The sequence below is a fragment of the Vanellus vanellus genome, assembly GCF_965231255.1.
Source record: "Vanellus vanellus genome assembly, chromosome: 21".
Taxonomy (NCBI): domain Eukaryota; kingdom Metazoa; phylum Chordata; class Aves; order Charadriiformes; family Charadriidae; genus Vanellus; species Vanellus vanellus.
In genome coordinates, this window is record NC_138926.1 from 7,522,183 (window position 1) to 7,548,385 (window position 26,203).

General features: G+C 40.7%; 1 protein-coding gene across 2 annotated transcripts in view; it reads left to right on the forward strand.

Annotated features, from left to right (window-relative positions):
- Positions 1-5,395: 5,395 nt before the first annotated feature.
- Positions 5,396-26,203, forward strand: part of NCAM1 (neural cell adhesion molecule 1) — a gene marked incomplete at its 5' end in the record, with an annotated part of 137,338 nt that continues 116,530 nt past the window's right edge. For both annotated transcript variants that reach the window (XM_082493943.1, XM_082493942.1), the window contains one exon: positions 5,396-5,447. In XM_082493943.1, the coding sequence (XP_082350069.1) occupies positions 5,396-5,447 (52 nt within the window). The remainder of the gene's footprint in view (positions 5,448-26,203) is intronic.

Sequence of the window (26,203 nt, forward strand, 5' to 3'; positions counted from 1 at the left end):
AACTGTACAGTTTGTGGGATAGCAGAGGACAAAGCCTCCTGATTACCGTTTCAGAGCAGGGTGTAAGTAATAGAAACGAAGGGGAACAGCAAAGACTCCTAGTAGGAAGCTGAAGAACCCTCTTTCTGGCCGGATGGAGAGGATTTTGAGTATGAAGCTTCTTAGCACTAAGTCTTCGACTGGGAAAAATCCCCAGCAATTGGCAGTCTTCTCAGGCTCCAGTGCAGATGGGTCTTCTCCAAAATACAGAAAATACGCACTGTGTGCCTGTTATGAAACAATATGAAAACTGTTTGCACTGCTATTATTGCTTCTTTAATGTTGTATTTCCTTTATACTACAATATTTTTAAATCTCTGTTTATTCTCTCTCCTTTTACTTTCTCCCTCTGATGAAGACAGATGTTTGCAGTTTATTTATAACTTGCACCCCGCTCCACCCATAGCATTATACTCTTTACAATGTCACCTAGTTGTACAATTTTATTCTGCAGAAATGGAAAAAGCGGCAAGATCCATCTTCCGGAGCCTTGACTTGAAAGGAGCTACCGTTGCCCTCTTCCAAAAGGAACAGGTACCACTCTTGTCATAAGGAAGAACAGAAGCTCTCTTCTGAATTGAAACGTCGGGGTTGACTGGATAGATTAAAAAGATTAAAATGAGACATGTACTGCACACTGTTAAGTGTAATGGTTTTATACATGGAAGCACACACATTAAATTTCAAGTTTTGACTTCAAAGATGGAAGATTTCTTTTCTTTCCAAAACCACACGGAAAGTAACTGCCAGGTAACTTCTAGGAATGCCATTAGATTGTCAATGCCGTTTCCATTGTGAGTCAGACTGACAGGCTATCTTCATGAAGTTTCTTTCCCTGGATATTTTCATTGATAGTTTAACAGCAGCCATGTGCATATTTTCTTAGCTCTATGCACAGAACAATTACCTATTTGCACAGATGCAGTGAGCAAAATCCCAGAACAGAACAAAGGCTGAGATCAACATTGGAGTTTGTTCCAGGTATGGAGATAAAACATATATGTTTTTAATGCCAAGATGCTGAATTTCTGGATTGTAATTTTATCTTTCAGATTCTGATGACTTCATCTTCATTCTTGTGGTTTATGACATCACCAGAAGAGCCTTAATAGTTAGTTTTGGAAGCAATATTGCCTAAGGGAGGAAGGGAGACACTTTTTTTTTTTTTTCTTTATGAAGACTTCCTTACAAATTAATCTGTGACAGAAGGATATTTTAAGGTACTATTTCTACTTGTCTTGCCTATCTTTGAGGAAGAATATTGATTTCAGATGCATTTTGCATAGTGGTGTTATCCATCATAATAAATACCTACACAGAATAGAATAACACTTTGAGCAGAGAGACTACTGAAGTGCATTCCCTCAGTGTGCCACTAATGTATGCCTATATTTTGTAGACTACAAATAAGTAATAGGTCCACAATTCTTTGCAGACTACCTCTCCTTAATGATGCTAGCATAAGGGCCATGTTGATGAAAACGACTTCGGTTGCTTTTCAATGATCAGCAACATACGACGTCTGTCATTATAGCAATGGTTATTACTGTCCTGTTGCATCAGGTTTGAATCTTGAGATTTGACCTCAGTAGCAGTTTTAGATTGCAAACTTTTCTTCTCAAAGGCTGACTACAAAGCATAACTGTTATGTTGTTTCTTTTTAGTTTGACAGCGAAAGTCCTCTCTTGACCCCACATGATACTTTAATGTCACAGAGAATTTCCAGTGCATCCTGCCTCAAATACCAACCAGTGAACAGTTACGTCAGGAAAAGGGGAATGCTGGCTATAGAAAGTGTTATTCTGCAATCTTTCTGTGATGCTGAAGCTGCACCTACACTGTAAAAACGCCTGTATAGTTAAAACTCTAGTTCACATGTTCTCATATTTGCACAGTAGAAGTAGCATTAATTTCATAAAATCCTCATAAAATAATATCATCAAAATCCACAATTTTGTTGTTTAAATTACTTTAGAAGCTTATATTTAGACCCCTCATTTGACATCTTTGCTGTGTCAAATCTTTTTTTTTTGGGGGGGGGGAGGGGAGGAGAACCCTCATATTTCTGGAAGTCTGCTACAAATTAAATGGTGCCCCCTGCTTCTCCTTTATTCTGCTCCATTATTGAGTTGGAGAGGGGTTGGGATGATTCTGACATTGCTGACTTCCATGTGAGTACTTCCCTGTACTTCCCCTGAGAATTAATACTACTATGTCATAGATTAAGGTATTGCTTAATAGGAATAAAGATATACTAGATCTCTCTAACGCAAACAACTGACAGTGTAGAACAATTTATGCTATTTGTTGTATGTACAGTCTTTCTTCACATATCTTTCTGTTCCAATTTTATGCAATGTCAGCTTTTGGGGAAAAGAGCTGCCTTAATTGATTTAATATTCTGTACAAGACTATAGTTTGACACATACAAATACCACTGTTTTGCAAGTGGTTTGCTGTTGTGTTGGTGTTTTTTTTTTTTTTTTTGTGGAGAAGACTGAGATTTCATAGAAAAATTTCAGTTGCAGTTTATAAAAATGGACAGTTGCATTGTATATGTTGGTGTTATAGCTTCCTCATTCAATATATAATGACCTATGCACTCCCACAATCTCTTATTATGAATGCTATAAATGTAGTTTTGCAAGGTAACTGTCTGTCTAGACGTTCTTTGTAGTGAATGGAAAGAAATAGACACTTGTGTAAGGCTTCTGGAACTAGAACTAATTTTACAAACTATTTTTGACAGTGCTAATAACAGTATGACAACTCAGTCTTTTCTCCATAGGAAATGATTGGGCACTAATCTGGCTGAATGCAAAAGAATTTATCTAAGTGCTCAGAGTAGAGACTCAGAAATTTCCTAGTGCCAGAAATCCGGCTGGTGGAGCTGGTGGGGGGGGGGGGGGGGGGGGGAAGACCACATCTCATAAAACCATGTTTGTTATCCTTTGGGGTCACTTTTTATGGGGCAAGCTCATTGAGAGAGTTGATGGCAGAGAGGAGGGGAGACCTAAGGAGGAGCAGATGGCTTGCCACTATGTTTATCCACATTCGTCAACCAGCAGTTGAAAGGAGGGAGAAACAAGGTGGGAGTCTTGCAAGATGTTCTAGTTTGATGGATGATGGAGATCCTGCCTCTCTCCTCTACAGCCACTAGTTGATTTAATCTGGGAAAGTTGTCTAATAATCAGTGTAAACTCAGTGTATTCTTTATGATAAAAGTATCTAATGTGTATCCAGAAATTGGTTTACTGTTTTCAGGATAAAGGATACTGTTTCTTCTGAGGGCTTTTATCCCAAATACTCCTCGTGAGAGGTTGGCTTTCTATTCAAAAGGGTCTGAGCTGAGCATCTGTATGACCTGAAAAACTTTAAATTAATATTGGCGTGTTCCTGGATGAGAGACCTTATATTAAGGGAGCGGGAGGCATACAGGATCCAAGAATGCACGTCTGCAGGGTAGTGGGGATCGGTGTGAACTGGGAGAGCAAGAAGGAGTGGAGTAATAGCACGTGGTATGGTTGAGCAAGGTTGCTCTGCACAGATAATCAATCCAATATGAGCCATGGGCTAGGCAGACCAAAGGAGCAGAGAAGGCATGTTTTCAATCACAGTGCAATAAGCAATTTTGTTGTTTCTTTTAGAGAAGGATTTTTATAAAATGGGAAGGGGGAAGGGATTTTTTCAAACAGAAAAGGATAAAATAAAAGAATATGATCTGGCCTGGAATGATCCTTTAGACCACTAAGAGCAAAATACTGGAATGGATTTACTATATAAAAATACTGTTGAAATACTGGTGTCAGATTGTATTCAAAGGGTATTGTTTCTTTATCTAAGCCAGCTATCTTCTGCCTAAATCGTTTCTACTTGGCAATTTTCTGCTAATAAAGTCTCTGTGTCATTAGAAGTCCTTATGTGTTCACAACTACTCTAGGTAGTTTCAATTTCATTTTAAAATAGCAACTACAATTAGCTAACTAAGCCAAATTATTTTGCATGTTATGACAAAGGTCTACTTCAGTTGAAGTGCTTTTCTCTAATACGAATGAAATGAAAACACAGACAGTAGGCTACACCTGAATAAAACAAATGCTTAGATTTTGATGTTTTTCCTAAGATCTTTCTCTCCCTTAAAGTTCGATCCCAAAGCAAGTAATGACGGCTCTTAGCAGTTCCTAGTTTGGGGAGGTGATGGAGGAGTACTGTTAAGACATGATAATCTGAAAAAGACAGGCTTTGTTGATCGTAGCATAAGTCTGGTTCACAATTCTTCACCATCTTTCTGTATGCCCAATACTAAATCTGTGTTATTTTTGGTACTGTGCCTGAGTGCCCACCACCTCTCAGATCTTGAAGGAAGAAGAGTTGGTGCTGTGGGTGTTGGTGCAGACAACAAGTTGAATGACAAGATGTTCTGTATGTACGCACAACCAAACACTTAATGCATTAGAACAGCTTTGCTGTCCCGTCTGTGCAAGTGGGGGGTGGCTGGAGGGTTGGTGTGGAGCCATGTGAAGGGAGGCCTGGCAGAAACTGTTCAGAAGGTGGGCAACCTACTTCCTTCAGAGCTGGGTCTCCATGGAGCATCTCTTCACCCACAGCTTTCCCCCCAGCTTTTGCCGCAAGTCTTAGCCGTGGCAAAATGGTCCCTGTAAAAGCTCCTGGCCCTGTCTCTCCCGAGCAAATTCTGCTTCCCCCGCAGAAATAGCAGAAGAGCCTGCCCAAGGGTAGGGCATTGATTAAATGGTTCCCCCCCCGTTGCTCTTTTTGTTTCCCACCTGCCTTTGGGCAGGCGCCGGCCAAACCCGCGAGGAAATCCCTTCCCAAATTCCTGCACGCCGGTTAATTCGTTAATTTAATTTTTCTGGCAATAAACTCCCCCCGAAGGGGATGCCGCCCTGCCCCGGGGCCGCCACCGAGCCGGCTCCGCGATCCGCGCCGCGTTTCGCAGGCGGCCGGGAGCGCCCCTCGGCGCCTCCAGTCCCCCTCTGCGCGGGCTGCGCTGTACTATTTGAGGCGGGCGCGGGTGGAAGAACACGGCGGTGCCAGCCGCCGCGCGAGGCCGGCGGCGCAGGGATCCGGGCCGCGGTGCTGAGGCCGCCTGTCAGTCAGCGCGGCGGCGCCGGGACGCGGCCGGGGCGCAGCCGGCAGAAGGCGGTGCGGGAGTACGCGCGGTAACGGAGCCGGAGCGCGGCCGGCAGCGGGGAGAAGCGGCGAAGGAAGACGCGGGGTGGGGAAAAAAAGAAAAATACACACACACATATATATATAAAAGAAGCGGGTTGCGTTTCTTCCGAATTGCAGGAAAAGGCTATTTCACGAGCAGCTCCCTGTCCCCCAGCCGGCTGCGATGCTGCTAGCCACCGTGCTGCCCTGGACGTTGTTTTTGCTTGGAGCTGCAGGTACGCGCGGGGCCGCGGCGGTGGGGCGCTGCCCGGGGCCGGGGCGGGGTGGTGCCGGGACCTGGTGGGGCGAACAATGGGGTCGGGCGGACCCTGCCGCCGCTGCGCTGCCGCCGAGCTTGGGGAGGGGGGGACAGCCCGTGGTGGGGTCCCCCCCTCCTCTCAGCCGCGCCCGGTGTGCATGACGGGGTGGCTGGTTCGCGCACATTGTTCGCTGTCGTGGGAGCCGGAGGAGAAAGATGGCTCGGGCTGTGCGAATTTGACAGGAGAAAGCGGAGGGGGGGTTGTAGGTGAGAAGGGTGTGAGCGAGCGGCTGCTTCTGCGCTGTGGCGCTGCTGTCCGCGGGTGCGACAGGAGGAATCGCTCCCCGCCCCCGCGGGAGCCCACCTCCCCCGGGCTGGGGTTTCGATGCGCGGTGAATCCCAGACAATGGAGATGGGCAGAGAGGGGGCGAGCGAAGCGGAGAGGATGCTACGTGCGCTGTGTTAATGGTGTCGCCGCGCGGGGAGGCGGTGGATTTTCGTTGTCGCGTCAATTTCATTGTCTATTTCGGGGATGCTACTGCGCTACGCGGCGGGTCCGCCCCGCCCGCCCTCCTGCTCGCAAGCGGTGTATGTGCGGGGCGGCAATTGCGGCGAGCGCGGGGAGGGAAGAGATGCGATGGCAATCAAAGGTGGGGATTAGAGCAGCTGTAAAAAAAAAAAAAAAACCTAACAAAATAAAAAAAGGCGGAGGGGCGCAGGACGGCCGGCGGGGGGGGGGGGGGGACGCGGAGGGCGCGGGCCGCGCGCCGCTGCCGTTAAGAAGGGAGCGGCAGCCGGGCGCGAGCGCCCCTGCTCGCGGCGTGGGGGGGGAACGGACGGGAGGGGTCGACGGCGGCGGCCAATGAGGACTGGGCGGCGCCGAGCGGGAGCGGCCGTTACCCGCTTGGGTCGCCAACGTCCGTAACGGCCCGGTGCCCCGGCTGCCTGCCCTGGCCCGGGCCGCTCGCCCCGGGGGGCGGCAGGTTGGTTGGGTGCGGTTACGGCCACGCCTGTGCTGACACCGCCCTCTCCGCCAGCGGGTCCGTACTCTTCGCCCCGACGTGCCGCGTTCCTCTTGGCATCCTTCAGCGAGCCTCGTCGCCCCAAAGCCCTGGCTCTGCGCTGTCCTTCTCCACGCTCACTGGGAAGCCCTCCTTAGAGCTTTCCGCGCCCACTCTTGGCTATGTTAAGGTTCCTCCCTGGCCTGTCCTACCGCTTACCCACTCTTCCCCCCCCCCCCCCCCCCCAGCATCGTGGCCTAAAGCGCCCACACGGATTGTCCCTGCTGTCTTTACCTCAAAACTGTCATTGCCTTTACTTCTTGCAGCCCCTTCTCAGCTCATTGTTTCATCGCTACTTCTCAATCGCTGCTGCTGTCATCTCAGTAAAGCTCGCTCTCTGTCTAGGTCCCTGTTCTCTTGGGGTAGCTCCTGTACCTATTTGTGTCCTTGCAATGTACTCGTTGCTATCACTGCAATTACAGACCTCGCTGAACGTCTTCTTTTCACCCCTTGCTTCAGTGCTGTCCTTAACTACTGTAACTCCTCTTTGCCTCATTCCCATGCTGATGATTCCTTATCTCCTTAAGCAATTTCTTCTGCTGTAGCTCTGTTTGCTATCTTATTGTGGCTCAATTCCAGCTCCCATCATGGCGGACCATTGCCACCAGTGTGCTCAAGTCTGTTGCCAAATCAAGCCACCTGTTTAACATCAGCACAATGCCCATTCTTGACGATGCACATCTCTCCTGTGTCATAAGCACTACTATATAGCTTTCCTTTATTATAATTTAAAAACTATATATTATTGCTTGTTGGAGTATATATGTAATGAATAGGAAGGGAGGTTGTTTTTCCATTTCCAGCACAGTCCTTCCCTGTAGCCAGCTCTGCATCTGGCTCAGCCACGCCCTCTAATCACCATCTCTGCATAAATTCTTGATCTCAACCATTATGAGATGCCAGACTACTATCTGTGATTCCATAGCTATCGCCTCTCTGACACATTCACGCAGGCTTTCTCAGCTGTGGGAGGGGAGAATAAAGCATTTTTTCAGGGGAAATAAACGGGAGTAAGCAAAGAAAAATTATCTGCATATCATCTGTTGCCCCACTCAAATACGTGTTTATCCAATAATAATAATTATGAATGCGTAGAGTGCCTAGGGAGCTGCACAGCTGGAATGGGAGTGTTAAATCAGCATAAAATGGAGAACACAAAAACCAAATAAAATATTAAAAAGCTAGAACAAAGCAGCAGCACTGTTTATGGTAAAAGCAGCACCCAGCACATCAGTTATGCTTTCCATGCTAAAGGATGCTTTGGTCTGCTAAAGCTTGTACCTTCTTTTTTTTCCCTGGCTGACCTCACCACAGTCTGTGATGGGAGGAGAAAAGCTATTGCTTTGGAAGCTATGATGTTGAAGGAGATAGCAGTGAAAGAGGGGGAGCAGCTATGATGATGCTAATAAAGAAACCCTGACTGCAGCTTTACAGTACCTTCAATGTAAGAGGAGGCAAGAGATGCTTCTTACTGAAGAACCCTTGAAGAGACTGTTGTCTGAGCAACAGTTATGTGGTAGTTTCAGAGCAAAAGCATGGCTTTTCATCCTTCGGAATAATTCCACATTTTGTATGTATTCCTGTGGCCTGTGATAGAACATTCTCTTATAATTTAAAAGTTGATTTATAGACACAGCAGACGGCTCATCTCCTTTCATTTACACCATGAGAACTATGCTTTCTTAAGTAATAGAGAATATTTTGTATAAACTTTATCCTCTTGACGTATGAACTTGAAAAGTCCTGACATGACTGCTGGATTTTTCGGGGGTGGGGTTTTTTGTGTGTTGTTTTTTGGTTGCTTGGTTTGAAATTTTTTTTTAGGGCACTTAATGTAATAGTAATTTAATAAATATGCAGTTTTTAAGTGTTAAAGATTGTGGCTCCTCTCCAGACTGAAAGTGCCTTCACTTTTCTTGGCTCATCTCCAGAAACATATTTTAACAATAGACTTTTCTGCCATTGGTTGCAAGTGATTGGTTTCTTGTTGATAGAGAATGGCATGGTTTTTTGGGGGGTGGATTGGTTGGTTTGTTTGTTTTGGGGTGGTTTTGTGGGGCAATGCCATGGGTTTGCCTTGATTGGCTGTTAGGAAAGCAGAACCAATTGATGGGGGAGGAGGAGGGGATACTGCATCTGCTGCCATCAGTCTGCAAGGAACAGGAAAATAGCTTTAGTGAGAGACAAAAGCACATTTTATTTTCTCTTTTCAAGGCCATCCTGCATTTTTGCTCATTTTTTAACGCATGTGGTGATACTGTTTATATAGATAATGCACAATTCTAGGGGTGGGGTTTTTTTGTTAGTTTTCTTGTGTGGCTTTTGAAGCATTGGTTTTGCAGGGCAGTATACTTCAGTATGATTTGATCTGTCAATAACAGTTCTGTTGTACTCTAACTTACAACTTGCAAATTGTAAGACCGATATCATGAACTTCCCAAAACGTCTGTGTAAGCAGACATGGAGAAGCTGTCATCTTTGGAAGTGTGTATCATAGCATTTATGAAGGGAAGTATCAGTAGAATTCAGGTAGGAGCCCATTACAGTGTTTTTCAGGTGCAGTGAAAAGATGGTGTCCTTGTTGTTTTCCCAATTCTGTAGCCTTGCAAATATCTGAAGTGTGACATAAAATAAGTAAAGCAATTCAATTGTAAATATAAAAGTTTGAAAACAATCAGGAAACAAAATTGTGATTGTCTTCCTACAATAGCTTTCTATAACAGGGAGAATGTCTGGGAGTAACTTGGCTGAGGGTCTGTCTGTGAAGGGAACTACAGCTCCCAGGCACCTCCACTTTCCTGAATGATGTCCTTTGTGCATGTTTGTATAGGACTTGATGGTTTTCATCACAACACTCTCAAGTCCTGGAGGAGAAAAAAAAGAGCCACCAGGCAAATAGACTTTGAGGCGTGAAAATCACAGAAGCAAATTTGAAGGTCAGATCTATGCTGGCTCTGGCTTCTTCTGTTTAGGAAAACACATCACCATCGTTTAAAGCCCTTGCTGATGCAAAGGGATGTAAATTAGGTGGGTTTGGCGGTAGTGTCATTATGCCCTTTCAGTTCATGGTGTTGAAATGCAGCTTCCCCACTGCAGCTGCTCATTAGGAACATTGCCTTTTGAAGTTACCCTGAGAGCCAAATGGCAAGCTTTCAGGAGCTTTCAGGCCTTTTTGATACATTGCATTTATAAGTGTCTGAGGCAGTCAACCACTAAGTACCGGAATGAGATTTTTCTGTGGTTTTTAGTTTACAATATAGGTACCTAAAGAAAATGGGATAGAAATCAGGGATAAACTTCATATTAAAATAATTTTTTCACTTTCAGTTCAAGTCCAATAGCTTCTACTGTATCTGTCTAAGGTGATGATGATAAGGCAGAAAATTGCTATCCATATAGTGAATCATACTTGCAGCTTCTAAACCTTCCAAGGATAAATGAAAGAAAAGCTTGCACCAAAACATGTATCTGACAATGACCAAGGCTACCTGACAGCTTCCATTACCTCGTTATGGGGTTTGGCATCTGCTTTTGTTTTATCACAAGCAATATATGTATTACAGGTACTTTGGCAAAACTGTGGTTTGGACAAGTGTAGTCTATCGATAGCCTCAGTCCTTATAACTTTAGAACTTTAGGCAGCTGCTGATGGAAAAGCTTTTGGGGGAATAGCTAGTAACAGAAGGTTTATCCTGCTAAGCAAGTACAAATTACTTTAAGATACCAGAGTCCTTCTCTGAAGAAGCAGCAGCTGTGGGGTATATTCACATAGTACTGTGCTTAGTAGCTGGATGAGTTATCCACATTCTTAAGCTGTCACACTTGAAAAGAGAATAATTGATATGGATATCTAGTAATCATTTAGACCTGCATATTTGCGGCAGAAACAGGGGAGCCATGTTACATTCGAAGAAAATAAGGTGCTTGCGCCTGAAGATTAATGTCTCAACTTTCTGCCATATGTTCAAAATTAGACCTTCGATTTAAAAATAAGGGAGAGATATTTTCAGCCCAAGTCTATAATTGTTCACTTTTCTACAGTGCAGGTTCTGTGTTTCTTCCCTGTCCAGGTAACTAGGGTACTAGAGGTCTGTAAGGCTCTGACTATCCACAGAAGTCAGTAGTAAACTCGGCATCAGTTGCCTTAAAGCCAGGTACAGAGGGACCCAAAACCAGGGAATGACAGAAACTGATCCTACAACTATTTCTGCTAGCAGTTTGTAATGGCAGGGATGAAGCCCAGGGATGAAGTCTGTCAATCTGATGCAAAGAAAATTAAGTTTGGGCTAGAGGCAGTAATGTGATACGTGTCGAACCTGATGCCTTAGTTATTTGCATCCTAGATCTTATGACAAGACAGATACAGAGATCTGCAGGGTGTGTTGTGAAAACTGGAAGTTGCCTGATTGAGTACAAACTTGGTAGAATGATGTGGAAAATAATTTGAAAATCCATTGAAATGGTTAATTTCTTAGAATGGAGAGACAATTTGTTTTATTCTGAGTTAAAGCAAATATCCATTACCTTATCAGGTTATTATTTGCCAGGACAGAGTGCATATAAAGAAATTCTTAACGGTCTAAGGGTTCCAGGATTGTCAGTCTCATAATGTCTTGAATAAAAATTTGTTTATTTTCTTTATAGATAAGTTTTTAAAACTGTTACAACATTTGGGTCTTTGTAAATGAGGATCGGTACTTTACACAGTTTGTTACTGATTTTAAAAGTACGCAAGACAGGTTAATTTCCTTAAAATCCATCTACTCAGTACTGATGAGGCTGCACTTGGAGTGCTGTGTCCAATTCTGGTCTCTCCAGTACAAAAAAGATATGGACTTATTGGAGTGAGTCCAGTGAAGGGCCACAAAGATGATGAAGGAACTGGGAGCATCTTTTGTGCGAGGAGAGACTGAGAAAAGCTGAGATTGTTAAGACTGGGAAAGAGAAGACTTGAGGGGATCTTAATCAAAGTCAATAAATACCTGATGGGAGGGCATGAAGAAGGAAGCCAGGCCTTTTTCAGTGATGCCCAGCGACAGGACAAGAAGCAACAGGCACAAGTTGGAATACAGGAAATCCTGTCGAAATGTAAGAAAACAAACACACACACACACACACACACACCCTTTTTTTTTTTTTTCTTTTTTTTATTGTGAGGGTGGTAGTTGAATCCTGGAGCAGGTTGCCCAGAGAGATTGAGAACCTCCATCCATGGAGGCATTCAAAACTCATCTGGGTAACCTGCTGTAGCTGCCTCCCCATGTTGGACTAGATGATCTTGAGAGATCCTTTCCAACCTCGATGATTCCGTGATTTTAGTACAGCTACTGCTATAAAAATAGTTATAATAGACACTTATTTAAATATTTAATTTACTTTTTAATTTTTTTGTTTCTATTAGTGATGAGTATCAACCACGAAATCTTTAAGGTAAACAATAATGTTAATTATTGGTTACTGGTTTACGTTTAATAATAATTTACCATGTTGGTTAACTTGAAATGGCTTTCCAAAGATGTGAGAGGGAGTGTTCAAACCTGAGTGAAATAAAGGGTTAGAATAAGAAATGAGTCAGTCATCATACTCGGACTACATTTTGAGCTAATTGTGGGCAGAGTATAGTATATCGGCACTTGAAAGGTTCTTTCCATAGGAGTGTCCTTGCTGAGTTGTACATAGGAAGTGTAGTTGACCCGGTGATAAATGATGAAAAATAACAATGAAAATTTTATACAATGGAAATAGAAAATCGGTGTTTCCAAGTCTGAATGGGCTTTTCTGGATGTGTCATGTATTGTAGGAGCTCTTGGTCCAAAAGCAACTACATAAAAAAAAAATACTTTAAATGTTCCTGGAACTGCGATATATTCATACAGAAGTTAGTTAATTGCCACTGAAAATAGTTTGTAATATTGTAAACTTGCTTGTTTTATTTAAAACAACTAAACATTTCTTTAAAAAAGGTGCAGTTATTTACAGTGGGTTTTAAATGCAGTCTTTTTAACATGAAGATTGATATACATTAAAGATTCAAAAATTTAAATCAGTGCTTTCATATCTAGGATATTCAAGGCTGCATTTAAATATGATACAAAGGATGAACAGCCAATTTGGTGTTGTTTACACAATATTGGCAAATTGGTCTTAATGTGTGGTATTATTGCATAATCTTATGTTTAAAATAAACACTGAAAATAATTGAAGAAACCTCAGAATTTGGAAATGCTTGGTGGTGGTTCTTCACATCCCACTAAAAAGCAGGCTGTCTTTGCATATTAATCAGTCTTTCAAAGGAAGTTTGCCTTATTTGCATTGTGCATGCACTGAGGAGTCCCATAGTGTGCCTGAGAAAAAAAAAGGGGGGGGGGGAATTGGAATTGTTGTTCTCAAAAGGGTTTTTATTCCATTCAAGTGGAAAGACTGAATGCAGGAGAATTAGCGCAGTGTTTTGTGGAAGAACAGTCCCATTTGGTCATTGCATTTCATGTGGAGCAGTCCTGGCTTGTAAGGAGTCTGAACACTGGGGGTAGGGTTAAGAGGGGAGTGACTCATCATTGTATGATGTAATCTACAGGGTGCAAGATGCTCTCAATTAAATGTATAAATATTCTGTGGATTATAGGGCAATTAGGATTTTAAATAAAATATTGGTGAAATGTTTAGTGTTTGCCTTTTACCAATACGGCAGCCAAAGCTGTAGGCCTTGTTACCTTTGGAAAACATGTGGAAGATGTAAAGATTAGGGAAATTTTCAGGTTGCGTAGGTTTTGGAATAACAAGATTTTTTAGGCCTCCATCACTCCTCTGGTAATGTGGTTTTATGTTACTTCGGCTGTTCCTTTGGAGCAATGTGGGGTGACATGTTAATGAGTCTTGCTACCTTTGTCTGTACTCTTTCTGTTCTGGCTGCAAATCCAGGAAAGGTGAGCTCTTCTGTTACTTTTATGTTAGACGTCTTTGTATAAGCGAGGAATGTGTCTGAGAGTCTCAAAAAAACCCTCAAAACTTTTTATTCTGAGATTTTGAAACATGAACTTTAGCAAATGGTAAAGGTGTTTGAGAGCTATCACTCATCAGAACTATTTTGCTTGGTATCCTAAATGAGATGTACAGATAAAAGGGGGGTGTGTGTATGTATATATATACACTACGCTATACTGGGAAAGGAGCTATGACACAATGAGTAAGAGTATTGGCCTGCAAATTGGCTCTGTGATTGTGGGGGTTATGAGCAGCATTATCAACAGCTTCTGTTGGAAGTACAGGTGAAACCCAAGCTATTCCTGTGGTAATGTTTCTGCTGAAGGCAATGGAGAAATAAAGACATCTGTTGGAGGGAGAAACTGCAGCTCAGACAACTAATGTAATCACTGTACTTCCCAAATCCAATGATGTTATCATATGTTTGTGTTTAATCAATAATCTTGAGCTCTACTATTTGCTCAAGTCCTTGGTATCTTATTTTGTTTGCTTATCCTTGCATTATCAACTACTTGGGCATATTTTCTTACACTGAAATAAGTTGGTTTTGTTCTGCTAGCAAAATACCAGATAGTTTCCTTTTAATGTGAAATTCACAAGGTTCCGAGTGAAGTAACCTAAACCAGTAGGAGTTTTAGAAACAGTTGTCCTATGAACTAAAGACAGCAGAAAAATCTTGAGTGTTGATGTTCTGGCTGGGGCAAGGTTGATTGTGACTGGAAAAAGTCTTTCCAGAAATTAATCACAGGAATGGAGCTTTTGGTGTTTTTATTGTTGCCATCTGTACTACAGAATATCTTCTCAGCTGAACAGCGTGTGGGGCCTTTTAGAGTGAATATGAAGAATTTTTGTGTAAATTTGGTAATGCTACAAATGCAAGAAGACAGGAAGAGCATTCTTCTGATAAATGTTAACATTTTTTTTTTGTATTTTAATGAGAACGGTTTGCAAGTGCGTACGTTCTGAGGTTGAAATGGAAAGATTTTCATAACATATCAAAGCTTTGCCTGTATGTCATTGCGGTTACCACATCTTCAGTCAGGAGAAAAAAAACCCCAAACCATCTATGCAGTATACTTTCCATTACTTTGCACATTTTTCTTCATATGTTTATATAAAGCACGTTGCGCTTTCAGTTTTCAGAGGTTAGGTGTAGTAGCAAACAATATATACAACTAACATTGATGTTTTATTTCCATCTGTGATGCATTTTAATGACAGCTGCCTTAATATTTAGTCAGTGAATTGTTGTGCAAGCTGTGGCATTGTTATAATAAAACAATGCACTTAAACAGTGCACTCCCATGTCTACTTTGAAAGCCTTATAAATAACCCTTTTAAAAAATTTCTCTCTAGCTGTGGGTATAAGTAACACTTATCAATGTGCGTAAAACATTCATTTTGTGCAGTTCAGGATCTAGCATGCAAGATGCATGCTCACAGTATTGGCTAATTATAATTTTTCAAGTACTTCATTTTGTGTTTTTGAATATGTTAATACTGAAACAGTCATCAGACACTTGTGTATACCATTTTAGAAAAATATAATCAACAGTGGTTTGTCCAAGTAACATTAAATAATTATAAGCCTGCAAAATTCCGAAGAACAGACTACTGTAAACATATTTCAGTTATAGTGTTTTCAAAAGATAATCCCTTAGAAGTATAACATGCTTTTAGGCGCTGTGAACAGACATATAGAACAGACATATAGAATTACTCCATAGTCCCCTAAATCCTTTTGGAGTTTAATCTCTTCCTGATCTGAACTCGAAGGCATTAAGCATTTATTATATACTCCCTAGTGGTTGGTATTTGTTAGAGAAAAACCCAGGCATATTGGAGTACTGTTAAGAAAATACTATGTGTATATGTATTATGGGCACTTAGTCTGCAAGAGCTAACAGATACTAAGAAAGCTGTCATAAGTGAAAATCTTAATGAATACTATGAAGAGGTATGAATCATATTTAGCTTTTCTCCCTATTGTCACCAGCAGAATTCTGGGTGGTCATTTCTCTGTCCCTTCTGTCGTGATTGAACTGTAGCTAGATATATACCTTGTTTCATATCTACAAAGCTTCTCTAGCTGTGTTCAGCTCGCTAGGATTTTTTTCTGGTCTAGGTTTTGTCTTTCCGCAACTGGATACGTCTACAAGAAAAAGAAAGAACATTGGTGATCTCTCAGTTTTGTAGCGATTGCTTGTTTGTTATTGTAGGGATTTTGTATCTACAGTTTAAAAGCTGATTGGCTGCAGAATTTTTTCAGCTCTGGTCTTTAATCTGAGTTTTGCTTAAGAGAACTCATTGGCCTGTAAGAAGAGGAATGGCATATGGAGTAGAGATTTAATTTTATATCGATTCACTTCTTAGTTTTGCAGTTGTGGTTTGTTTTTTTTTTTTTGCGGGTGGGCTTTGGCCAGTCAGCTCTATCATTTTTCTCCATTTCTCCTTAAAATGAATATTTCATTAAATACTTCACTTGTACAGGCAAATTTAGAGTAGCTTGTGCTTTACGGACAAAAATAATGTAAAGAATGAAGTGCTGCAGTGTATGCTTGTGTTTGTGTCTAGGAGAAGACTGTAATTATCTGCTTCAAGCTAGCATGAATGTTAGCTCTAGATTAAGGCTATACTGCAAAATGTTTCTGTTTAATAGAATAAAAGTTATTTTGTCTTGGTACTTGAAAATGGGCATTTCTGTGGTAGGATGCTTTTATCCGTAGCAAAGAAGTTTGTTTTTATGGTCATGCTCTCGTTCAGTTTGCTTTTGCAAGGTATCAGTCATTAGGAGGTAAATCCCACGCTTAGGCATGTGTGCGAAGCTGTTACCCACATCAGTGATACGTAATAGCTGGGAAGGAACCTGCCTCACCTGTTCTGAGTTACTGTACTGAGGTATCACATCAAGTGGGCACCCTGTCAATGTGATTACTGCAGAAGGTTCAGAGTGAGTACTTGAGTAAAGATGAATGTAAATCTGCAGACTGGCCAAAGACTCTGCTTTTCAAGTAAGTGGGAATTCCTGTGAGTTGAAGTGATTTGTGGTAATCTTTCTTACACCTGCTGGAAAAAAAAACAGCGATTTAATTGAAAGAGGAAAAAAGTAGCCTTATGAGGAGGCGTTTTTTTTGACAGGTCCTGCCTTACTGCTCACACTAAAATTCGTTTGACCTGCTGTTTCCAGTAATGGTTTGCTGTGGGTGGTTAGGAAAAAGTATACAGAATGTATATGGTCATCTTTTCCTTGCTAGATGCTCTCAGCTCTTTTAAACGGTAGTACTGTTAGTATTTAAAACACTTAGTCTGTCAACATTTCATAGTATTTCACTCTTAGTCTGTTCTGTTGTAAGAATGAAAATCTTCCTCTTCACTTATCACTAGCAAACCTGAACATCATCAAGTATTTAATTAAACAAACTCATACCTGTCTGATTTATTCTTTGTCTCTCTGCCAGAAGGTAACTTGCAGTATACTGAAGCGTTTTAATTTGACTGTTTTTTAAAATATATGTTTTCTGAAGCAGTTATGTTTCCGTTATTTTGCTAAATAGACATTGCGTGTTCAAGTTAAAAGATGCCCTTTATACTTGGAGAAAAAGCTGTTGAAACTGTATCTGAAGTATGTTTACCTTGTATTTTTCCTATAGGCTGTGCATAGTCACAGGCCAAACCCACTTCAAATATTTCTTTTTTGAGCAATATAAATGGTTTGTGTTTGCTTATACAACAACAGTAGAAATAAGCTTGTTAGACACAAGCTTATTATTTTTGCACTTGCATCGCTTTATTGCTAAAATAATGACTTGCAGTAAATGAGAAAACTCCAAATGCTATACTGTTCTCAGAACAACGATAAATGAAAGCAGTCACTTTCTTCTTAATATGTACACTTAGGTTTCTGATAACCTGTCTCTGTTTTAGTTACTGTCTACCTTTTGAAAATGTTAATCCCCAGGGACAAGACTGAATATGCCAATTATCTATAGATGAAAGTCCTAGTGTATTCTGATTTCAAAACTTATTTTGGTTAAAATAAACTGTCTGTATATGGAGAATACTTGTTTTAGGAGAATGGATCTAGATTTAAATGAAATCACAAACCAAACGTGTACCAGGTCATTGACTGGTTTTGTTGCAGTTATCCATGAACTTAAGATTCTGTTTTCTTGTGGCTTTGTAGCTAGCTGCAGTCACTGTGTCAGGTCTAGAGAATGATCAGTGCCCTTTTCAGAAGCTTTTGTGATTCCTAGTAGTTGTTTCTCATGAACCTAAACTGCTACCTGCAAATAAGACTTGAGATAAAAATAGCAAATCCCCCACTAACTTACTTCATGTGTTAAGGCACTGCATTATTTATATATTTCTGCAGTGTCTTTTGTGTTGCAGTTATGATTTATTATTTATTGGGACAATGAGTAGTACCTGCAATTATTAAAACACACAGGATAAAGATATTTTCTTATGAGGTGAATGGTTTTATCTTATCTCCTTTTTCTTGAAGATTGTAGTGAGTAGTGGGACCAGAAGAATTCAGTTGAAGTGGTGAGTGAAAGCAATGCTGCTGATTCCCTTGGAATTTAGCACTTTAAATGGATTAGGACTAAAAATATCCCTGCCTGACGTTGCATCAGATCTGGAAGCATTTTAAAGTATCTGCATTTACATAGTTGATGTAAATTTAAAAAGATTGCCACATTTGAGCTAAATGATAGCATTGCAAATGTGAGCTCTCTGGGAATCAGTATTCTTATTGGAACATCTGAATGTTGGACATAATTGTAAAATTAATGTGTATATTTCTAAAATGGTAGCCCATAGAACAAGCATTTCAGAAAGAAAATGTAATCTTTGTTACATACAGGACACATAATTCACTTCTTGGATACGTGGAAGCCTTAACAAGAATTAGCCTCCTTTTTTAACTTTGGGATGGTATGGTATCTTTCAGTATGTTGATCATATCTTACTATTTCACATGTAACCGCATTGTACTTACTGTCTTGAAGTACTTCTGCTCTCAGTTTGTAGTCTTCCATACCTTTGCAAAATGAGTAAAATGTGGGGATGTGAGAAAAGAATGAATAGCTTACACCAGTAGGAAGGAATGGGTGGTTGGTTACATGGGTTCTTCTCAAGGAAATTACCGTTATTTTTGCATTTCTCTCTAAATAATTTTTTATCTTGCTGATCAAGTCTAATGCTAACTAATTCACCCACAGCTCCTATTTTTATTAAATGATGGTGTGTTAACACTGCATTATGGCTTGAGGTGTACTCCCGCTTACAATAGCATAAAACCCAGAAATGGTATTTTAACAATGGAAAGTGAAGTAATCCTGTTTAGTGCTTATGTAAAAGCCTGGCATTTCATTACCAGAAATGGTGATCTTTTTTGAATTGTGGTATGTGCTCCTGTTTTGTTTGGACTGTGTTCAGTTTGTTAGTCCTGAGACAGAAAAGCACTTTCATCTTTGGTTGCTAGACAAATGCCATTGTGATTGCATTCCATTTTTATAGGTGAGATCTGCTCTTGTTACCTTACAGGATACTGTGGACAACATATCTAATACCAGATTCCTGTCTTGCTTACAGTTACAAGAATCAGAAGCAAGTCTGGTGAAATGGGGGTAGCTTTGGTTATGCTGCTGCTTTATATATCGTATTAGACATTGGAAGGCTACATTACATCATCTGATTTACTGTTTCCTCCTTTGGGACATGATATTTGCATACTATAGGATGTTTTTGTGCAGCTAGCCTTAGAAATTATATAATGGTTTGAGATGTGTTTGGTTTTTAAGAGTCGATTGTTAAGAGAAGTAAGGCAAGAAGACCTGGAACGGTTTGAGGTTTTCTTATGCATTGTATTTCTTTCATGTCCTCCGTGAAGAATATTGGGTGAGGCTGGTCGCCTTGCATTCCTCATGCGTTATGAACGTGGGGTAACGATATTTCTTTGTACATGTTTCAAACCCATTCTGAACATAAGTGTTAACAAAGATAATGTTGCAGTTTTACTTAGCATTCTCAGTCTGCTGGGCATATAGCAACAATCCTAAATTTTAAAAGAAATAGGGAAGCTCATGTAAATGTTGCTTGGATTAACTCACAGATGGGTGGATTAATGGTAGTAGTTTTTACTTTCATATAGCAGATAAATGATCTTGATGCCCTTGCAGAGGGGATGAAATGGAGAAATACATAATCACACAGTAATAGTAATTTATTTTTTTTTAATAAGGTGCAGTGATATCGCTGTGTTAAACCTCCCTGTGCATTCTTATTTTCAAAACTGCTGGAAAAATGGTTATAAATTGATGCCATTTTTTTTTTCCTTTATACTGAACATTTCTGTTAGTTTTTGACCCATATATATTCTAACTGCAGAGCTATCTGCTGCATGTTCTCTAGCTCTAAAGGTGAGTTTCTGGTGACGTTGAAGACATGTATTAGTCATCATTTGTTGCTTCTGCAGATTTCTAGAAGTTGAGGAAGACTGAAGTGCGTGTTATACTGATGTATTTGATTGATCAGCTGTGCAGTGCAGGGAAGTTCTATCGAGTTGTTTCTGCTTTCATGTCATTTAGATATTTATAGAGGTCATAAATTAAAGACAGGTATGATTTGAAAGCTCTGGTCCAGGTTAACATTTTGAACTCCACTAGGTGGCACTAATTTATCGTTTTGTTGTAAAGTTGCTTTCTCTGGAAGAAACACCAAATGCAGTTTGTGAATTGTTGTGGGAGGTTTTTACTTTTGGAATGGGAAGCATAAATAAAATGGCAAAGATCAGTAATATTTACCTATTTGTCTTGTGTATACATATAAAGGATCATGACCCCGTGCTTTTGAAGTGGAGTGATGAACTGATATTTTGGATGGGATAGGCAAATTACATGCATATTTTTTAAATGCGTAGAACTGGGAAGATATATCAGAAGAAATACTTGCCTAGGTTTTTTTTTTAATCCTCCTTGCTTAAACATCTTCTGCTGATGTTAAAGACAAACTGGTCTGATGGATTGGTGCAGGCAGCATTTGATGGACAGCCGGGTTTTCCATAATTGCATCTCAAAACATCTCAGCATTCAGAAGCTTGGTCTGATAAGGAGGGGGAAAGTATTTCTGGTGGATTATGATCATACAAATACTAGCTTTGGATACCATCAAAATTATCTCAACGCAGTAGTGCTGAAGGGCTTTGGATACGACTTGAGCATATTTTATTCTAGCATTAAGGGTAGAAATGCTTGTGGCAGTTATTTTTGTAAAGCTGATACACAAAGAGTTCTCAACAAAGATCCTCTGTATTGTGCTGAGCCAAGCTCTATGTGCACTGTACAAAGCTGACAGCCTAATCAGAGGAGCTAGACTGGTATGTTCCCTTGCCGTCCTTGGAAAGGTTATTCTGAGGAGGACATTTGAAGCATTCTTTGACTCAGTTAAGAGTTGACTGTTTTCAGCTTGCTGGGAAGAAATTTCCTTTTGCAGTTGGTAGGCTGTATAGCTGTATATCAGAGAACTTTGTCTGCAAAAGCTGTAGGTGTTTTGCTGATTACAGTTGCGACAGGGTAGAAAATTAGCTAGTTAGCTCTGTAGAGCTAGTGCTGGAGGAGGGCATGCAGTAACTTAATCTCTCTTGTCTTTTTTTCTGCATTGTCTGTGCCATCAAATACTGCCTTTGATGGTGCTGTGAAAGCATGAGTCTCTCATGGACCTTGGTTTCAAGCCAGTAGGGGAGATTTTTAGGATGCTATATGAGAATAAATTTTGAATAAGGCTTTGTCTTACCAAACAGTATCTTATTTTCTTGTTTTCCATCAAGCTGATGGGGAGCTATAAACAGTGTTGCAGTTCTGCCTCTATTGACATCCAGAACTGGTGGGTGTTTTAATCTGGTGCTGCACAAAAGAAACGGAGCTTCTCTTAGGATTTTTGTTTGAACTCAAGAGCTCTTGCTCTTGTGCTTACAGAGTATGTACAAGTCCATCTTCAGTCTCCATCCCTCAATCAAGTAAAGGCTATGTATTTCCTCTGTCTTCCGGGCAAGTGATTTGCAAGTAAGTGGTCTGCCAAAGAAAACAGGCTCCCCATTTTGCCATTGACAATATCTGCTTTCTGTCTGGCCTGTATTTGAAGGGATGAATTTTTTCGGGAGAACCTGGAATCTCAGAGAAGTATAAAATCTTAAGCCATTTATCGATGTTGTAGATGTTGAATGATATATACTGTCAAGCTTCTGGTCCTTCAGTTGTACTTTTTTTTTTTTTTGGAGTTTTGTGTAGAACTTATGGCAGCTACCCACTGAACTGTGTATTTCCCCAGGGGCTTGCTGTGCTGTAGGGATAGGTCAATGCACTTTTCCAACAGTTGGTGGCTTTGCCTCCTCCTGTCTGGCATGAGGGTTTTCCATAGTACTGAAAAATGAGTTTCATGTCTGAAACCAGTTTTCAGGATCTCAAATCTTACTCCAGTGCCAGCTGGCTCTTTGCTTGAAGTTATTCATGAGAGCGGGCAAGGGCAGTTTTAAAAACCAAACGACAAGGTTGTTGCTCCTCAAACACTGAATCAAGATGTTTGCACGGACAGTTGCTTCATCAGGCAAGACACTACCGTGATGCACGTGAGGAAATTGAATACATTTTCGTATAGTTGGCAATCTGCCTTTAGGCATTTATGTTGTTTGATTTATGTCTGATATTCTTCATCTGGTTTAGAGTTTGTTGTTGTTTTGGGTTTTTTTCCATCTCAAAATGTAGATGCAATTGTTAGTCTGGCTCCTAATACATAATTGTAGTTATCTTTCACGAGGCATAGCACACTGTGATCTTATTCAGGAATACATTACCGAATAAAGATTTTACAGAGTTTTTGAAAATACTTAACTGTTCTGGGTTATAATCAATATATTTCCTAGTGACTTTTTTCCACTGCCTTTTATTCTTTTCTTCACAATTTCCGTGTCCTGTTTCCTGCATATTGCTTAGCAATTTGAAGTTTTGATATTACCATTTCATATATGACTATATAAAGGCATTGTTAATACTTTTATCATGTCAAGTGCTTGGGAATAGCCTCTGTCTGTCTTCTGAGGCTGATGAGGACCGAATGCCTGTTGTTCTATGGACATATCACAAAACTAATTGTAAATCGGCCTAAAAAGGGGAAATTTACTGAAGCGTATCTAGGTCTGTTTGATTTGTTCTGTTGGGGTAATCAATCAGGACTGACGATGGAGTTGGGTAGAGACATGGGGGGGGGGGTGGGACACAGGACACAGACGATGAGTACAAGTTTGACTTCAAGATTTCAATTTACAACTCTGGAGGCAATTCAGGTTTATGTTTGTTTGGTTTTGTTTTTTCCTTCTAATTAAAAAAAAGCATAGCATGAATGTTAACAATAGATGAAGTGGAAAAATCTATGTTGTCATGCATTTACAATGCATTTCCATTTTAATGGAAGGCTTCGATATCAACCACTTGTAATCTATCATTCTTATTTATAGTATATTTTCATCATTTGAGTGTTAATTTTAACCTCTGAAGCTCCAACTTATTCTTTCCATTTTCTATCATGAGGTCACATTTTCTTTTTTCTTCTTTCCTTTATTTCTTCTGCTTTTGCATGGAAAAAGCAGAAAAGGGTAAAGATTACAATGTAGTTATTTCCGATTAAAAGCTAAGCAGGTCCTACATGAGCCTTGTCTAATTAATTATAGATTACTGCTTTAGAATTGGAAAATTGTGTTATAAATTCTGATGTCATTTCCAATTAATCAAATTCAGGCGTAAGCTCAGATGTTCCCTTGAGTGCTTGCCCATTATGAACAGCTGCATCATGTGCTTTGATGTCTTGGAGAGACAGTGGGATCACTGTTCTAAATTCAAACTGCTTTTCCTTGCTGTTTTCTTTGTTTAGTGTTAAGTTTATGGTATTGCATAAGATGCAAGGGAGAACATTTGATATAAATCTCTGGCAGGGAATTGCTTAGAAATCCTATCACTTAAACTTCAGTACTATGTCAGAATTTTAGCAGAGATGCATTTTAAAATCAGCAGACTTTTAATTCTAACAAATAAATGAGAATGAAAGGGAAAAATTGTCCTTCTTGAAGAGGGGAAAAAAATCCAGCTTAATTCAGAGGGAAGTGTACTCAAGAGGGGAGAACCTTCTGGTATGGATAGAGAGTGCTGAGAGTTATGTTTCTGGAAAAGTTCTAATTGGAGTGGCATTGCTTAAGCATAGATAAAATTTAGCTATTTCTGTCTGGTATTTCAGAGAATGTGCATGTGCTTTCCTATGGTATTTTACAAAGTGGACAGGCCAGAATGCATGGAGAGAACAGGGTAATTCACTCCTGATTTGTGCATGTGAAGGGGTGTCTCTATGCAGAAAATTATTTCTTGCACTCAAAGTTAGGTGCTTTAAAAAACAGCAAGAAGCCGCAGATAATGGATCTATCAGTTAACTACGTGTTTATAAGAAAGGGGAAGCAATTGCATCTGAGAGGGATGGGTAGGGAATAACAGAAGCACTATCACAGTGGTTTGGGTTAAGGTTTGGAGTTGGTGTGCAATAACACTAGAAGATTTTTCTTCTTCCTTTCTCACGAAATGGTCTCCTTATTTGTCTAATATGTCCAAAAATTGTGGTAGATGCCTGCTGAAGGCTGGACTCAGCAAGGATAGATTGGAAAGATTTTGGGTTTGAGTGCCTGAAAGAGAAGAGATTGAATAAAATAAGTATATCTCTGGCATGCTGGGGTGTATGGATAGACAGTATAATCAAAAGTAACAGTGGCTGTCAGCTTTCAGAAACAGTGGCTTGAGGTGTGAAGTCCTGATCTGTATCCCTTAAATGGTTGCAAAGATAACAATTATCCTGTATTTAAAAACAGCAGTGGAATATCTACGTACTAGTTGAGGATTGCTTTTATTCTATTACGTTTGTCTGTTCCCCGTACTGGCAGTACGAGGAAGTGATTCTGGTAGTGGTCTTCAGGTGCTGCAGTTAGTAAAATAGACTGCTTGAATTCTGAAAAAGGATGTAAACGTGGAATGTAAAACATGGATAGCAAGAAGAAACTTCAGAATGCAATGACTGACCACTTTGTGGTTATCTTCTTACACAGAGGTTTAAAGTACTGTTACTTTATTCCCCAAAAGCATAGTAGAATGGAATAGTTCAGTTGGAAGGGACCTCCAACAATCACCTAGTCCAACTGACTGACCACTTCAGGACTGACCAACAGTTAAAGAATGTTACTAAGGGCATTGTCCAAACGCCAACACTGACAGGCCTGGGGCATCGACCAGCTCTCTAGGAAGCCCGTTTGAATGTTTCACCACCCTCTCGGTAAAGAAATGCTTCTTTGTGTCCAGTCTGAACCTCCCCTGGTGCAGCTTTGAACCATTGCCATGTGTCCTGTCACCAGATCCCAGGGAGAAGAGCTCAGCACCTCCCTCTCCACGTCCCCTCCTCAGGAAGCTGTAGAGACCCGTGGGGTCTCGCCCCTCAGCCTCCTTCTCTCCAAACCAGACAAACCCGAAGTCCTCGACCGCTCCTCGGAGGACACTCCTTCCAACCCTTTCACCAGCTTTGTCGCCCTCCTCTGGATGCATTCAAGGACCTTCACATCCTCCCTAAATGGTGGGGCCAGAACTGCACATGGTATTGAAGGTGAGGCCGCACCAACTCTTAACTGCAGCAGGATAATCACCTTTATTCTGTGTTTGCCCCCCAGGATGCTGTTTGTCCTCTTGGCTGCCAGGGCACGCTGCTGACTCGACCTGAGCCTGCTGCCAACCAGCACCCCCAGATCCCTTTCTGCAGGGCTGCTCTCCAGCCACTCCTCTCCCAGTTTAGTCTTGTGCCCGATGTTACTCTGTCCCAGGTGCAGAATCCGGCATTTGTTCTTGTTACATTTCATGCCATTGATGATTGCACAATGCTCCGCATACCTCTGCAAGGCGTCTCTGCCTTATATTCAGGGATTTCTATATGGGATTGGACAGTTGTATCTGACTGTTAGGTTTCAAGGAAGCTTAAAGAGACATTCTCATTTATATTTTCAACAGTAATAATTTTTTTCAGAATCATAGTGAGTCATGTTCTCTCAGAGTTTTTGTTGTTGTTTAACTAAATGACAGAACTGACTAAATCCATGCTTTCATGCATATATGAGATACCACATTTCTCTTACCATCTGTTACCAAACTTTGTGAGATTGTTTTTACCAGTTTGCAGCAATTTTAGATAGAGCAGGGGAAATAGACCAGGTGATTAAAAATAAAACGCAAGTGGGACTCCAGTGATGCAAAGTATTGTATGCACTTCCTTGTTAGTGTAATGATCAGAAAAGGCCAAGTATCTGGTTTGGCTTTTTAGTATCATTCATCAGCCTCTCACAGGAGATGATTTTACTCAAAAAATATTCCAACAAAAACTGCAGATCACTCACTATATTTACACTATCGTTAACCTTTTCAGTTTGTGTTTGGGGTTTTTTTGTTGTTGTGTTTTGTTTTTTTGTTTTTTTTTTTTTTTTTTAATTGTTTGTTGCTGTACTTGCAGCTCATTATCTCTGTTCTGATGAAGTAAAGGATTAGGATCTCCCAGGAGGTACTGGCTGATAACACAATCACCTTGCGTGTTAGTTCTGATTCAGAAACAGGCCTCCTGAGTG